Source organism: Halictus rubicundus, chromosome 8 (assembly GCF_050948215.1).
Source record: "Halictus rubicundus isolate RS-2024b chromosome 8, iyHalRubi1_principal, whole genome shotgun sequence".
Lineage (NCBI taxonomy): Eukaryota > Metazoa > Arthropoda > Insecta > Hymenoptera > Halictidae > Halictus > Halictus rubicundus.
In genome coordinates, this window is record NC_135156.1 from 5,148,160 (window position 1) to 5,164,469 (window position 16,310).

A 16,310-nucleotide genomic window follows, 5' to 3' on the forward strand; every position below is an offset into this window, starting at 1 on the left:
TGCCCGGCGTTTTCAGAAACATCGCAAGGACGTGAACAACTTCGACAAACAGTTCACCTCGGAGAAGACGGACCTGACGCCCACGGACAAGCTGTTCATGATGAATCTGGACCAGACGGAGTTCATGGGCTTCTCGTTCCTGAACCCGGAGTTCGTGCAGCACATTTAAAAAGGCGGACAGGAGGGTCCGTTCTCTCCTCTCTCGTTAGTTGCAAAGAAAGAAACAAAAAAAAAAAAAGAATACACCTCTCGTCGCCGCGTCTCTCCCCGCCATTTTTTCCCGGGGGTTCATCTTCCTTCTTGCTACTCAGGGCTTTCACACGATCGTCTTCTGTCCCCTCCCGATTATTTTCCCTCTCATCGTTTCCCCGTCCTGGTCCCCTCCCGTTCCCGAAGACGATTCTCTTTCCAGGGTTTTTTTGGGGAAAAAAAGCAAAACAAAAACCAATTTCGGATCTCGAACGTAGAGCCTGTCGTAGCGACGGGTGTTGCAATCAGGATCCTCGAGGTCCGAACAGAGCTCCTTCTTCCTATTCCCTAACAAGTCGATCGAAGTCGGCGAATAATCTAGAACAAGATTCGTATTAATCGCGCGAATGATCGCGACAGGAGATTTCTCTCTATCTTTCTATTTCTGTCTCTTTCCGTCTCTCACCCATTCTCTCTCTCTCTCTCTCTCTCTCTCTCTCTCTTTCTCTTTCTCTCCCTCTCGCGATTAGAGACGAGGCGGGAACAAATTTCCTAACCGCTGTTCTCAGTCTCCGCGCATCACCTGTTATTATTATAATATCGTATATATTTACTTCGGTAGTTTCTACTGTCGCCTTCCAGAGAGTATAAATATATAAATATATATTATATATATATACATATAAATATAATGTATATCGAACGAACGAACGGACGAATATATTGTTATGTGTACAGCGTCTGGCGGGACCAGTGCTGGAACCGGGGGAAAAACGATTTCATCATTGTCCATTTGAGTTCATTTCCACGGGGTCACATTAACATGGAGTCATTAGCGACCGCTTCTGTCATTGTCAGATGTACATTAGATCGTAAAATTACACTTAACAATTAGTTAACAGGCCGAGTGCCGCGTGAATTTTCTGTGTTTTACACAACCCTTTCGTTTGTACAAACGACCAGAATTATTCATAATTATGAAGCTCGAGTGTTACGCTATACTTTAGTTAATTTCGAAACGAATAAATTGATACTCTGATAACTTTATGACAATCGTTTTCAAATTAATAAATAGCGGCGGTCACCAATGAACACCATGGCAGTCAACGTGTTAATAATATTACGGTTTTACGATCTTGCAAAGGAACTCTCGAATGAATTTTCCGATGAGATTTCGTACTTGATTCTCGGTTTGTCTTTCGAGGGATCGTCTGTACTGCACGTTTCCAACAGTAGTCCCGTCTTGCACTGTATACACGCGTGTACATTATGTGTATAGAGGACACGGTAACACGAGGCCCGTGTCTTGTGTCACTGTTTCTATCGATATTTCGTTAACGTTGCACTACTCGCGTCGATCCCGAGTCGAACCTAGTATAATACACGTGTGCGCGATACGTATACTGAAATCTCGCCGGCTCGACGCTGAAACAAAGCGGACAGGGACCCTTTAACCGGGCATGGACGAGCTAACTCGTCGCTCCATTCATATTTCTCTTGAAAAACTCTGGCAAAAGTTATATCTATTAGCTGTAGAAATCTCCATTACTCTCTGTCTATTTACACTATTTTACAAAGGGACCCAATTTCTGTTGGGGTACCAATTACTGTTTCTTTACTAATTATACTTATTTTTAAAGCATAATGGACATTAAAACAGAGATATTAAGTTTAAAAATAAAATCATTTATCATTAAAATCAGTTAATATATATGTTACATATCTCTTTTTTTAATATAGGCACAGTAATTGTTGCCCCCATAGTAATTGGGTCCCTTATGCTAGACTGCGGATCTTCAAATTCTTTCACTATATTCTTTGCGAATGAAGTCGTAGAGACGCTATTGACGTCATTTGAACTATTCTCTAATATTTTCAACGTTTCTAAATTCCATAAACGCATGTCCGCAATCTATTTGTAAAGAATTACTGAATTCGGTGGATAAGAAGGTTTAACAAACGTTTGAATTAATTCGTACACCTAGTATAGTATATTAGACTGCGGATATTTTCGCGAAGTAGAAAAATTGCTTCAACTCCGAAACAGGAGGCGTTGTTTAATCATTCGAATCTTGAAATCACCTGGTTGAAGGGTTCATGGCTGCACGCAGACCGTCTTCGAAAGTTGCGCCGCGGAAAGGCAAACAGCGTGCAATAAACATGGTTCTGCTGTTGTCACCGATTAAAAAGTCGACTTGCCAAATTCATTTCGTGGTCGAGAAATTGGTCAAAATTAATCCATTCACACCGAATCACAATTATTTTCCTCCTTTTCCCCTCGACTACTCTGTACAGTGAATTCTCGATATATGTCAACAACGCGGGTCTTGCCAGCGTCATTTATCGTCCAGGAGACATACCCTCGACATACCCAGACTCCTCGACTCCGTGGCAACTCGAGTTTCGTGGCCCCTCACGGGTTATACGCCGCGGTAGTGGGGATAATTCCGCGACGTCTATCATCCAGGCCTTGGCGACATATATAGAGACATCACTGTATTTACTTTTTTTCTGATTTATTAAATTCTATCGTTCATCACGAAAGACGACCTGAATTGAAACAGCTCTTTTACCACGTTCTAGTTCTAAGAATTATGTATGCAGTTTCAACACCGCACGATATAATTTTAATTTCTTGACCTCGGTCGTCGGCGGGTTACAAGTTTTATTGTTAGAAACAACAGATTTGGACTGCACAGTGCACTGCCGAATCGGCGACTTCTCGAGTAAGATTGTATTCTCAAAAAGAAAAGGAGAATTTCTCTGCCTCGAAGAAGATCCAATTTCTGGAACTTCGTTTTGGACTGCACAGCGCAGTTCCGAGTAAGATTGTATTCTCAAAAAGAAACGGAGAATTCCTCTGCCTCGAAGAAGAGGGTTTTAATCTTTCTCTGGAGTTTTGTTTCGGCGCGACCATTCGGGACAGTCAGAATGTTTGTCGCGAGGATTAGTCGTCGAGTCGTTGGACGGTCGTTACGGCTAATTGGTCGGGGCGGAAGATTACCACGAAGATAATAACGGATTACGCTCGTTCGTTCGTCCATTCCGACGTTGTCCGCCTTTACTTTCTGCTGTTCGTCATCACCGATCACACGATTATTACCCTTTCGTTTGGAACACTGTCGTTCGAACGGTCTCTATTTCTCTCTCTCTATCACTCTCTCTCTCTCTATCTCTCTCTATACTTCTCTCCGCTGTCCACCTCCCACTCTCTTTTTCTCTCGAGTTCGTTCAAAAACGTTAAAAAAAAATGCAAAAAGAATATTTCCTACAAGTTCGTCTCGTGCCTGAAAACCCTCGCATCCAGTGATCACACGCGTTTCTATCAAACGATCGAGGACGAGAACGATACGGGGACGAACCGAGAGCGTCGAGAGTCCGAGGAAAGATCGACAAAGCTGGGGAAAAAAAGCAACGCAGATAAAATACCGATTCCACGGGACCGTTTTCCTCCTCGAACGATTATATCTTTCATCGCTGCAGAAGCTGCAGAAGTAGATCGACCGTTGTACGAGATTTCTACAGTTCTGGGCGGTCGCTGGAGGAGTAAAATGTTAAGTGGGAGGCAGGGTGGGCGTGGCGAAGGGCGTTCCTGGCTCTGGGAGCGCTCCGAGACTGCTCCGAGGGTCAAACTCGACGGCAGAGGTGCCCGAAGTGAGCAAGGGGCAGTAGAGGGGAGACAGAACTGGATGAAATCGATTAGCTTCGCAAAATGAGTATAGAAAAATTGATGGAGCAATACACGCGTAAAATTCCAGAAACTAAAATCCTCGGTAATCAGTTTTAGTGATCGAAGAACTTATCGAAGTGGAACTCGTGTCCAGCGACCGGGAACAGATCGATCTACTTCTGTGTTTTGATCGGCGGCTCGATCCTAGGCGATCGGCGAATCATTCTCGAATCTCGATCGACACGCGCGAACCTAGAGGTAGACGATCAGCCTTCTTGGACAAAAGAAGGCCATATAGTCCTTTTTTAAGAGCGCTCGGCGAACCTGGTCGAACTTGGTAGCTTTAGAAAGAAAACTCGAGCGCCAGGGCGTTTCGAGTCGAGGATCTAGGATCTAGGATCTGACGCGGCTCGTGCACCTTTCTCCTCGATCACCCCGAGCACCGTGTCTCGCGTCGTCGATTCGTTCCTTCGTAGAGAGTTCTCGGTTCTGTCTCTCGCGACACTCGTTGCCTCCTTCGTCTCGGATAGAACTCGCGGGAAACGTGAAACAATTAGCGGAACTAGATCTAGATCAGGGGTCGCGATCCCGCTGATTGTCCCTGCTGTTTCTCAACCGACACACAGCGGACTGGAAACACGTTTTTCGAGGCTCAAATTGAATTTTTCAAGTTTCATAGATTGAATAACTTTTTCTATGTGTCAGTCGATAGTCCTTCAAAGCTTCGAAATCCAAAATATCAGCCATTTTAGATCACTATGCACGCGGGGGGACATCATTCCGAAGACGAAATTCAGAAATTCACTTTTCAAACATTTCCTTTCGCTTTGTATAGCTAGTATTCGCTTTTCTATACATTTCAATGTAAACAAATTTCTAAACAATTTGTTTCCTGTAAGAAATTAAGGTAACCTCGATTTTTTAAACGTTAATATAAATATCTAACTCCGTAATATTCTAGAGGGTGTCGAGACGAATTCTACTGTACTAAAATCCTTAACCTTGAATTAACGCTAAAACAATTTTGGCCGCAGAAAACCGGATTTTCAGCTCGCTGTGCGACGCTGCGGAAGCCCGGAATTTGTTAATCTCTGGTTACGACGGCGACAGGTTTGCTCGTCGTATCTATCGGGCGATAGCGGGCTTGTAAATAATTTGAGCGTATATTGGAGGCTGATCGGCGGCCGATAATTGGTAACAGATATTGACAGAATCTGTCTACAAATTCCGGGCCATCTGCTTCCACGTTTGAGTTCGGTTTTGCTGGATCTGTTGCCAGTCTGTCGACAGATTACGCTCACAGAGCCTGGTTTCTATGGCCGAATCTGCAGCTAATTTCCTAACGTCATCGAGTATCTACAGCCACTCTAACTGTTACTAGACTGCGGATTTTTGTGCAAAACAATTGTTCACATCTCGGTTACAATGAACAAGAGCCAAACAGAAATGTTTTTCTTGCTTCGATTACTTTGATAAGGTGGGACTGATTCACCGATGCTCTTAAAGTCTTTTAATCTGTCTCTTGTTTTGCATTAATTCTTATCATAAATGCATAAAATTCGCAGTCTAGTTATTACTAAACAATTAGGACAACCGCTGAAACAATCTCGCTGGCAGGTTTAATTGAACATAGTAAAAGCCCCACTTCGGTAAATTCGTTTATCAACATCGGTTGGTAAAACATCTTTTTCATTCGATTACGGTCGTGCTATTTTTAGTCTAACCACAAGCAATACTAATACTCCTCCTTCGTGGATCATGATTCTCAAAGAGCAGGCATTGTTCGGGCTTTCGCAGTAAGAATTATACATATTACACGTACACAGTTCGTGTAAAGCTTGACGCTTCGTAAATAGCAAGATAGAAATATTATTCGATAATATTGTTACTCACCGATCGATCCTTCTCGAGGGTTCTGCTTGTCAATCACTGTCAGTTTCAGGGTTGACGAGCTAGAGTACGTTTGCGTTAGAGCTGTGATGATCGATCAACGACGAACCATAAAAGTACATTTCATTGTTTTGTGGAAGCGATGCGAACGCATTTCTTTTTTATCATTGATTCGTAACTTTATTGGTGATCATTATTCGTTACGTCATCCGAGCAAGATATTTTGGAGCAGCTTTCAGCTCCAACGTGAACGTACCTTGAGGGTTCGCTAGACTGCCGAGTATTATGGACTTAGAGGCTACTTCAATTTTCCGAAAACTCCACCGTATAAAAGAACCAGGTACACATGAACTTCAAAAGTGCTTTTCGACGTTGAATGTATTATTTGAAACATCATCGTTCTCACGAAAGTGTAGCCATCTAGAATACAATTATTCGATTCTACGTCTTCCAAATTAGCCGATAGAAATTCGCATAATTCTCGGCAGTCTAGTCCACAAAGCACACCAATGGGGATCGAGCGTGAACAGACTTTCGCCCCTGATCTAGCCAATTTCTTAGGATCATTTCCGGCGAGGGAAGGTCGCCAGTAAAGTGCACTCGTTGCGCACGTTGCACACGTTGCACTAGGCGGTGCACTCGCGGCGCATCCTCCTCTCTCATTCTCTCTCACTCGGTCACCGGAATTTCTCTCGACCAGCTCCCGACACATCCGGGATAAGAAACACGAGTTCGCGAGTTTCGGAACAAGTCGAAAGAATCGAGCATATTTAATTACATCTTATTAAGCGTGTTCCAATAAATAAGTATATCGTAACGTAGTTCTCGCCCCCTTATTCAACGGGTGATTCCAATCTCGTTCTTCGATCGGCCGGGCTCGCGTAGCCTCGCCGATGATTTCCGCGACTTCCGGTGTCCAAAGAACGCGCGTCCGGTCGAGAAAACCCGGTTCTCGCGAATCCGAGATGTCTAGCGGAAAAGTTCGGGCCCGATCTCGTATTGAAATGCAAACAATCGAACGCGAACTTCTCCGCTGACTCCGTTGACTCGCGATCTATAGATCGGGACCGGGGCACCGAGCGATTGTCGCGCAGGTACTAAATATTCCGCCGCGAGGCTACGCAACCCGAGCTCGAGAATCTATTTTTGTACGAAAATCCAAGCGGAAGAAAAAGCCAAAAAAAAAAAAAGAACAGAAACATGAAGATATGAACAAGATGAAAGGAAAGAGAAGAGGTAAAACTCGGAATAGAATTTGCCGCGACTACGCGACGGCCACGCTCCTCTTTTAGCCAGTAGATCTCAAGGCGACCACCGGTCGAGATTTTGTCGAATTCGATCTTCAAATCGGTAAATAGAAATGGTCAATATTAGCCAGGATTTTAGCCGCGTTCTCCGTGGAAACGGCTCGCAATCTGTTCGTTTGCAGAAATCCAGTCGAAGATTGTATACTTGCAATGTGTCCAAAACTGTTTGACAACATTTACGATTAATCAATATTAATGCTGTCGGTAAGACAGAAAACTAATATACATTTAGAAAATACGAATTCACATTATCGACATCTCGATAATACAGAAATCTACATTATCGGCACTCGCCACATTACTCCCCTCCCAGTTTTAACGATACTTTTCAAATATTAAATCTTATTTTCTTCTCTTCTTTCGATCGAGGATAAGTTCTTATCTGTCCTCTACTTGAAGATGAAGAACAATCCGCAATTCCTTCTAGATTTTCGTCTTGATCTGAATTTTCTAAATTCCCCGGTTTCAATTCAATCTGACGTTGATGGGCTGACATGTTGAATCGAGTTCTGCGGAAATGTAGAGACATTTGGTTGTGTACGGTGTGTAAAGAGGGTAGTTTTACATAAAATGAGTTGATCTGGTCGTAACTACTTCTATCGGAAATTGCGAGCGATCGAACGGATTGGGAGCTGTTTGGAATCCTCGGAGAACTCGTGGAGAAATGAAGCATGGTGTATGTAACGATCGGGGGTACTCGTTTCTTCGCATGAGCGCGAGCACTCGCGCCCGAGGAACTTTTAGAAATGTTCTTGCCCACTTTCCCCGTCGAGTATTCTCGTTTCCCTTTTGTTCTCCCTTTTTCCTGCCCTTGTTTCTCGTCGCTCGTATCCGGTCCACGCCTCTTCCGGCAACGGTCGCGGAAAACGGTACCGTTTTCGACACCGATTCGACGGGCAGGTGGAACGGGCGACAACCATAATCGGACGCGCCGCTGCGCTGGCTGCGTGTCCGATCGACGACACGATTGTCTCTGCCTGCGCGAGCCTCGCAGAGCTTTAAATTGCGGAACAATTCGGTCGAGTGTTATTTCTAGACTGTGGATTTTTGTGCAAAATGAACATTTTTTCTGTCAATCCGCTCACCAGTACTACTCAGGAATTTGTTGCTCTCTTGAATGCTTCTGGCAAATTGTAAGTAGTGTTTCGATATTCCCGGATTCCTTGCGCTATATATCGGACTCTCTTGCACTATAAGAGTATAGTAAATATTGTAGTTATTAATTCTCTTTAGACCGAAATAAAATTCTATTTTGTTGTTGTTAATGTACAGCCCACTGAAGAACATATAGGTATAAAATAGATAGACATTTTCGGCTTCTTCTAGGAAATTATAAAGAAGTTCTAATCACTGCAACCATAATATAAATCGTAACGCAAGGGGTTAATATCGTTTGCAGCTATACCCATCCATACGTCTGCATAAACGCTTAAAATCCGCAGTCTATTTGTATCTAACTCGGCGTCACGTTCGATTCGATGTTTTTCGTTGGGAATTGGTTGCACGAGCGAGAACAATGGGTGGTTTCAAGGGATCACGAACGTTTTATTTTCAGAAAAATCAAAATGTGAAAGCGATGAATCACGATTATTTTGAAGACGAGCCCCCTGCCTGCTCGGGTCCGACACAGTGCCGGAAGAATTGTTTTCTTTTTTCTCTCGATTTCGGAGGCGTTCCAGGGTCGGATTCTAATCACAAACCGAACCGAGGCTTCCGAAACAGGCTGGGGAACCCCGTTCCTTCGACAAAACCGTTCCGCTCTTTGATCAGGATCCATGACCGATTCACGATCGCGGGACGCGTGGAAAGCGCGCGGTTCGTTGGCCGGAAATGCGTCAAATGTAGAAAGACAACATCACTATTACCTAAACACGCGAAGAAAACAATGCGCAGGATATCCGAAGCAAATCTATGAAATCTGACCCGCGTAGCTCCGTTCACTCTCGAAGCTGTAATCGAAGTCTGTTGTTCTCTCGACTACACGTCGCATAACTATACACGTTCACACGTACACCCATATTTTTAAGATGTTTTTGTGCATTTATAATGTCGTAATAAAAGTTTCGAATCGTGTCACGAAGACTCTACTTTCGTTCTTTCCTTCCTCTCTTCGAAGTGGAAATTTTGGATTTCTACTAGGAGAACATAATGACGAAAGAGGTGGCACAAATTTCGCGTTACCTCCTCCAAAGTTCTATTCTCCTAATACAAAATTTATTTTTCGAGCTTCTTGAAAAATTTCGAAAATTTTGGGATGCCTGTTCGGAGAATATAAACACGGAAGAGGTGGCACGAATTTTTCAAAATTTTCGTGCTAATTAATTATTGTAAAAAATATTCTTTACTCTTTGCGAAATAAACCGGATGATCTTGAAAAGTTGCCAATGTCTCCCAAAAGATTCGGCAAAGTTTCCGAGTTCGAGACCTTCATGAATCCATAGGGCTTCCAGATACCTTCTTCAAACCCGCAAGCTCGAGAGGGACTGAACGCAGATCCCTTTTATGTAGATCGTAGGCACCCATGTTTCTCAGGTTCTTTTTCCCCCTACAATGAGATAGGGTATGTAATCGGGGCTGAGATCGTTTTTATTTGCCATCTAAAAAGTCACATCTTCGTGACAAAGGCTGATAACAGACTGGTAATGACGTCTTACGCACGCTTGACAGAATTTCCAAGAGGCTATCGTTATAATTTGTGTATTGAGCTTTACCTATCGAAAAGCACGTTCTTTCAGCTTTAATGTAAGCTCTCAAACGTTTAAAATACTCTACGAGAAAGTATTTATATTATGATTTCCTTCAACAGCGATTGATTCTTGATTCTTACCGCTTTTGTAATAAGATACAATGTAAATTCCGGCACGAATCATTTGCTTCGTTAAAATGTTCGTATAGCGCCATTAGACGTAGCGGCAAAATGCTCAAACTTCTAGCCGAAAGTTATCGACACAGAAGACCAGCCGGTAACACAGTAGGGCCGTCGGTAAGTAGAATCTCGAAGCTTGTTTTGCCAATTAGTTTCACATGTTGTCGATGGAGGGCGCAGCTACTATTTTCTTGAATTTACTAATCCTGAAAAAATGAAATATTAATAAAAATCGCTCAGATCTACGATTGCTCTCGCACTGTATGTATACAAGAAAATTGAAGCAATATTTATATAGTCTCCCTTCATACGGAATTCTGATGAAAATAAATAACAAATGATTAATTGTCACAGCATGATGGAGCGGGAGATTAAGTGGGGGTTGACGACTATTCGTAACTGCCGTGTACAAGACTAAGAATGTGTACACAATAATTGATGAGGAAATATTCAATTATATAGTCATCTGAGTTGAATTCATTATGAAATCATGGCTGTTGTAATAGAAACCACTATTGGTGACTTCACCGTTGATTTATACACCGACGAACGGCCGCAAAGTAAGTGGAAAGTCAGCGTTGAGGTTAGGCGTCCTGCTGTCTTCACTAATTCATTTGAATAATATTTTGCAGCGTGTAGGAATTTCCTAAAGCTATGCAAGCTGAAGTACTACAATTGGAACCTGTTTCATTCGGTACAAAGCAATTTCATTGCTCAAACTGGGGATCCTACTGGTACCGGGAAAGGTGGTGAAAGTGTATATGGGGTTGTGTTAGGTGAGAAAGCACGGTATTATGAAGCAGAGCAGATGCCAAAGATAAAACACGACAGGAGCGGTTTACTGTCTATGGTCAATTGCGGTAGCAACATGCTGGGCTCTCAGTTCTTTTTAACACTGGCACCAGAGCTTCAGTCTCTAGATGGAGAACACTGTGTGTTTGGCGAAATCACAGAGGGTTTGGAAATTATTTTCAAGCTAAACGAAACAATCTGCGATGGGGATCACAGGCCTTACCAAGATATACGTATCTCTCATACTGTTATCTTGGAAGATCCCTTCGAGGATCCCAAGGGTTTTGTTGTCCCTGATCAGAGCCCACCACCTACAAAGGAATGCTTAATGGTAGAGTCTCTTCGCTTTGTATTTTGAGAGCTCTGAGATATTCTTTGTAATCCCTAATAAATCTATTTGCAGAGCGACAGAATTGGAGCAGACGAAGTGATAGACGATACAGCTGGTATGACAGCTGAAGAAATAATGGAGATGCAAAAGGAGAAGGAAGCAAAGGCTAGAGCCACGATATTGGAGATCGTGGGCGACATTCCGGATGCGGAAATGGCACCACCTGAAAATGTGCTGTTCGTATGCAAATTGAATCCTGTCACGAACGACGACGATCTTGAAATTATTTTCAGCCGATTCGGAAAAGTCGTGGGGTATGTTTTTAGATATTTTATTAAATTATCTAATTTTACTTTTATTGAAAGATGAACATTACCGACCGGAAAGTCCCGGGTTTCTCGGACGTCTGGCGATAACATGTGGAACTATTTGACAACGAACTTGACGATTTTACCATCGATGGCGTCTCTGTCGCGTTTCTGTCGGTAACATCTGGTTACAAGTTTGAGCATTTTGCCGCTACGTGTAATGGCGCTGTACAGATCCCTGAACGGAGCAAATGTTTCTTGCCGGAATTTACATTGGATTTTATAACGAAAACGGCAAGAATCATTTGCACTCGATTAGAACGATAATTTTAATGTTTTCCCGCGAAGATTTTTGAAACTTTGAAGGTTCAAATTAAAGTCGAGACCTTCCTCCTTTCAGCTGCGAAGTGATCAGGGACCGGCAGTCCGGGGATTCTCTGCAGTACGCGTTCATAGAGTTCGCGGAGCGGAAGAGCTGCGAGGAGGCTTACTTCAAGATGGACAACGTGTTGATCGACGATCGTCGAATACACGTTGATTTTTCACAATCAGTAGCCAAGATGAGGTGGAGAGGCAAGGGCAAAGGGATACAGTACTTCGAGGACAAGACCGAAGAAGCTGTTGGCGAGATTCGAAGGAAGGGTGGTCCGAGAATCCAGAAAAGAGACGAGAGTAGCAACGAGGAAGTCAAGTACAGACGAGAAACGGATAGGAGAAACAAAGAGGAGATCCTGGAGCACAGGAAACACGAACGAAGGAAAGAGGACGTCGATTACTCGCGAAACGGTGGGAAGTACTCGCAGAAAGAGAAATACAAGGAAAGCAAGCACTACGATGGCTCCAGCGAAAGGTACGAACACGAATCGAGGCGGAAGAAAGACAGGAAACATCGCAGCAGAGATCGGAGCAGGGAAAGACACAGAGACAGAGGTCGAAGTAAAAAAGAAAGCTACAGGGAGCATAAATCCAGTAAAAAGCACGATGACGATCGGAAAAGAAGGGACAGAGACAGCTCCAGCAACGACAGCGAGGACTCCAGGCATGGAAAACACGAGGAAAGACACTCGAACAAGAAGAAAAGGGATCGAGACCGATCCACGGACAGACACGGAAAGTCAGAAAAGTACAAGAGAAGAAAATAACGCAAATAGCTGTGACTCTGAAGTACCGTACACCGGAAGTGCAGAGCTCGATGTGAATATATTTTGTGAAACAATGGGTCGAGCAATCGACGGGATGTTTTTAAAACACGCTTGCATTTTTAAGCGAATAAAATTATTACGCAATTTACACGGTGGTCGATTATTTCATAGATTAACCCCTTGCCTTTCCTTCGCAGCTACGACGGTTCATATTTCTAGAATCTATCATACAGCCGTATTTACTTTAATGCTCAGACTTTGATAATAGAAGTTTAGAATTTTCCTCCGACTAAAAGGAAAAAGGAATAACGAGCGTGTTTCATAAATTCTGTTTGAAATATTCATCATGCGTCATACGCTAAAGGATTGAAATCGCGCTGACATTGTCCAATTTCCTCTCGATGATTCGTCGGTGTCGTACGCAATGGTAGTTGGTTATCGTTCGTGAAGATGTCGCGACATATTCCACTCCGAAAACGCTCCGACGTATATCTCGCGTTTTAAAATCCACCGTCATCCTATCTTTACGTGTTGTGCATCGTACGTGGAATCACACCGGCGACTTTGGGTCTGCGAACAACTCGTAAGTGTCTCGCAAGGAAATTGTATTTTGAGTTGTTTGGTAATGTGAGGTTAGGTGAAGCGCAGTACGCTCCGAAATGAATTTCCTTTACTCTTTTCACTCGCGTTTCGTTTTTCGGAACACCTCTCAGCTTCATCGTCAAAACGAGAGGTCGTTCGCTTGCAATTTCCAGCAGAGTATAGTGCAAATTTTAGCGCAACGGCGGTGGTCGATTTGCGCATCGTGCCCGAGACGAGTCGCGTGCTCGAGATTAGACACATGCTCGATATCGGTCACGTGCTCTCGAGCACGTGGTGCAACGGGAGAGCGCGTTTCTTCTTATTTTGACCTTAGCAGCGCCTCGCCCCGCGACTTTTCGGTAAATTCTCGCTCGAGAGTGCGGAGAATTTTTGAAAAGGATTCGTAAAAATGGCGTTACCACGCGTTCTTGCGAGTATTCAACAAAACAGCCTTTACTGTCGAGCGAATAAATTTGTATATTTTACAGAGATAAATATTTACTATTGTTCACTTGTTCTGAATGAAACTTATTTAATTTTCGCCAAGTATCCGATGCTATTAAGAAATATATGGATTTTGAAATTTCCGCGTATTTAGCAAATTCCGTTCAACCCCTTGCGCTACAATTTATTTTACTGATACAAAACGAAGATTTGTATTCATTGTACGCATATATTCTCTCCAATGGCTAATACAGAATTTTCTTCTGGTTTCAAGGATATTAATAAGATATTTATTTTCATGTAAATTCTGTTGGAAATCTTCATCGCGAGTCCGACTCGATGTTACAGTGCAAGGGGTTAAAGTCGCAACTACTAATACAACATTCTGTTTCGAAAGATCGCGAAAACTAAATTTCTCAAAATGGTAATGGGGGGAAATGGATAAATAGACTAGAAAAGCGTCTCGTGATCGAGTAGTGGCGGAAGCATGGAGGAATAGCGCGGTAGAAGGGGAAATTAGAGTGGGGGAATATCGCGGAAGAAGGGGAAGTTAGAGTGGGGGAACAAGTCTTGATCTGGCGACTCTGGATCGCGGTTCATCTCGGCGAGATATCTCGCGATTCGGGATTCCGGACATAATGACGCAGGCGCTGGTGCCACACTGATGCTCACACGTTTTATTTGCTATCGTTGCGTTATACATTGTCGCGGAAAGTCGCGGCGGAACGCGATCGAGACGCGTTCCCCGACGATTCCACGCCGTAGGGGATGAGTGTGTCGTCGTTTCGGTCCGATTCGATTAGGGGGCTCAGGTCACGTGGTTCTCCGTTATAATACAGTGGGAAATTCAGTATACGGTGGCACCGAATCACGACGACAAAGGGAGGGCGAGGGGCGGGGATGTGCGCGTACAATGCAAATCAATGATACACATCGCTCGGTTAAGTGTCGGGTAGAAAATACAATCGACGACGGTAATCGCGATCGCTGTTCGGGTTAGAAACCGACCTCGTCGTAACAACGAACTCGGCGATCTTCTCGGCGAAATAATTCGGAACGCGGGTGCAACATTCTTCGAATTTTTTCGGTTGAAATTTTGCAGGAATGTTCGCCGATATTTCGATAATACTACCCCCAATTCTTCGGACGTTGTTCGTCGTGATTAGCATGCTCGCGCTCTTCCTGCGGATAATACTTCCGGTCGATATTTTTTACGATCATGTTGCACAGACGCGAAACAGAAACATATTGTCATTCGCACGATTAGGGATGCGGTGACGAATTTTACGCTGAACAATTGGGGGCACGATGCAACAACTGGAGAACAGCTCGATAAATTCTACATTCAACGAGAAGCAAATATTAGTACTGTTATTGATAATCATTTCAGGGAGGTTTCGCTTGCCCCCAATTCATTGAACGTTTCTTCCTTCGTAAACAACGGTTTGCACTCGCGTTCTTCTTGCGGGTAGTAGTTGATTCGATATTTTGGAAAAATTGTGGTCGACGATCTTTTGCTATTGCTATCGCGGAAGAGGAACATCATGCTCGAGGACTTATTGCATCGTTTCCGTTGGCGACGGGATGGTATCTTTAACGGGAACAGACCGTATATCGCCGGTGAAGATCGAGAAGTAAGACGACACGGGGCTGTGATGAGGAGGGTTTCGATATAGCTAAATAAATAAAAAAAAAAAAAGGGGCGCATAAAAAGACTACGTGAACGCGTTACACGTTTCTTCTCGCGAAACGATTATAAATAATTGCCGGAAGGGTGCAGACGGCGGCGGCCTCCCTTCTCCCGTCTCTCATGCACACACTCTCATACACGCGGATTCTCTCTTCGTCACTCATTACGTTCTCTCTTGCCGCGTGTTCGGTTTTATCATTCGGCCGACGAAGGAACATTCCGGCCGCAGAAAAATACTTGTTCCAGTCCTTCGTGTTTGTCTCGAGGGTAGAAGGCTCCCAAAAGACGCGTGTAAATTGTTTTCCGGTTCTCCTTTTCTTCTCGGATCGCAATCGATTCGTTACAGCCTCGCGTCCTTCGCGCGAATGATTTCGCAGGCCCGCGGCGGCCCGTGCACCCTTCTCGCTTAAAGCTAACGAATAAATACCTAATCGCCATTTCGATTCTCCGTCTAAATGGCGCGCGTCGAGGACACTTCACTCTCCGAGAAAAAAATTCAGTGGATCGCTCTTTCTCGCCGATATCTCGTTCGTTCGTTTCCCATCTTTTGCTCGCGATCATTCATCGCGAGAGATCCGACCCGATTCACGTGCGAGGCGCGGCGAGTGCAGCGTCCTCGATCACCGGATCAAAATGATTATACTGCAGAATACTAGAAGCGAAACACGCGTTCGATCGGAGACGGGCAAAACGTGGGCTTTGTTGCTCGGATCAAACGTCTCAACGAGGAATACTATGTTTTTCGTATCGAACTCGGAGCAACCGGGGCGAGCCGCGAGCTCTCTCGCCTAGTTTGCGTCATCCTTTCTCATCAACCAATTATCTCGCCCGAACGATATTGAGCCAATTGACGGTGTTTTCTTTGTTTCAATGCTCGCCTCATTCGATCTCATCAGCGTCCATACATTTGCACGCCGCCGAGTCTTCGCTCTGCTTCGACAGCCGACAGAAACTTTTCAAGAATTAAATCACCGGGTTTCTCATTTGCTAGTCACGACTCTCCTGGATGAAGTCGCTCGCGACTCACCCGACCATCGCTCCGACCAACACCGTACAAGAGTTACAGTTAAAAATATATTTATTCTGCGTGCTCGTGGGA

General features: G+C 44.0%; 3 protein-coding genes across 8 annotated transcripts in view; all 3 read left to right on the forward strand.

Moving 5' to 3' along the window:
• Pkc53e (Protein C kinase 53E) overlaps positions 1–9,136 on the forward strand; it is a 73,570-nt gene extending 64,434 nt beyond the window's left edge. For all 5 annotated transcript variants that reach the window (XM_076791323.1, XM_076791324.1, XM_076791327.1 and 2 more), the window contains one exon: positions 17–9,136. In XM_076791323.1, the coding sequence (XP_076647438.1) occupies positions 17–169 (153 nt within the window). In that variant the 3' untranslated portion in view covers positions 170–9,136. The remainder of the gene's footprint in view (positions 1–16) is intronic.
• A 1,160-nt stretch (positions 9,137–10,296) lies between these two features.
• LOC143356021 (peptidyl-prolyl cis-trans isomerase sig-7) lies at positions 10,297–12,643 on the forward strand. The gene is made up of 4 exons (XM_076791329.1): positions 10,297–10,482; positions 10,555–11,045; positions 11,118–11,359; positions 11,754–12,643. Exons 1-4 carry the CDS (start codon positions 10,413–10,415, stop codon positions 12,493–12,495), a joined length of 1,545 nt encoding a protein of 514 aa, XP_076647444.1. The 5' UTR covers positions 10,297–10,412; the 3' UTR covers positions 12,496–12,643.
• A 251-nt stretch (positions 12,644–12,894) lies between these two features.
• Positions 12,895–16,310, forward strand: part of Dnalig3 (DNA ligase 3) — a 71,073-nt gene continuing 67,657 nt past the window's right edge. The window contains exon 1 of one of the 2 annotated variants that reach the window (XM_076791320.1): positions 12,895–13,078. The gene's annotated coding sequence lies outside the window, so the exon portion shown is untranslated. The remainder of the gene's footprint in view (positions 13,079–16,310) is intronic. The other variant, XM_076791319.1, reaches the window with a different exon arrangement.

Bases quoted from the DNA above. Each gene is read 5' to 3' on its own strand.
- LOC143356021 (XM_076791329.1), top strand. From the start codon at position 10,413: ATGGCTGTTGTAATAGAAACCACTATTGGTGACTTCACCGTTGATTTA. The intron at 10,483-10,554 runs GTAAGTGGAAAG...AATATTTTGCAG, and splicing joins CACCGACGAACGGCCGCAAA to CGTGTAGGAATTTCCTAAAG. The intron at 11,360-11,753 runs GTATGTTTTTAG...TCCTCCTTTCAG, and splicing joins CGATTCGGAAAAGTCGTGGG to CTGCGAAGTGATCAGGGACC.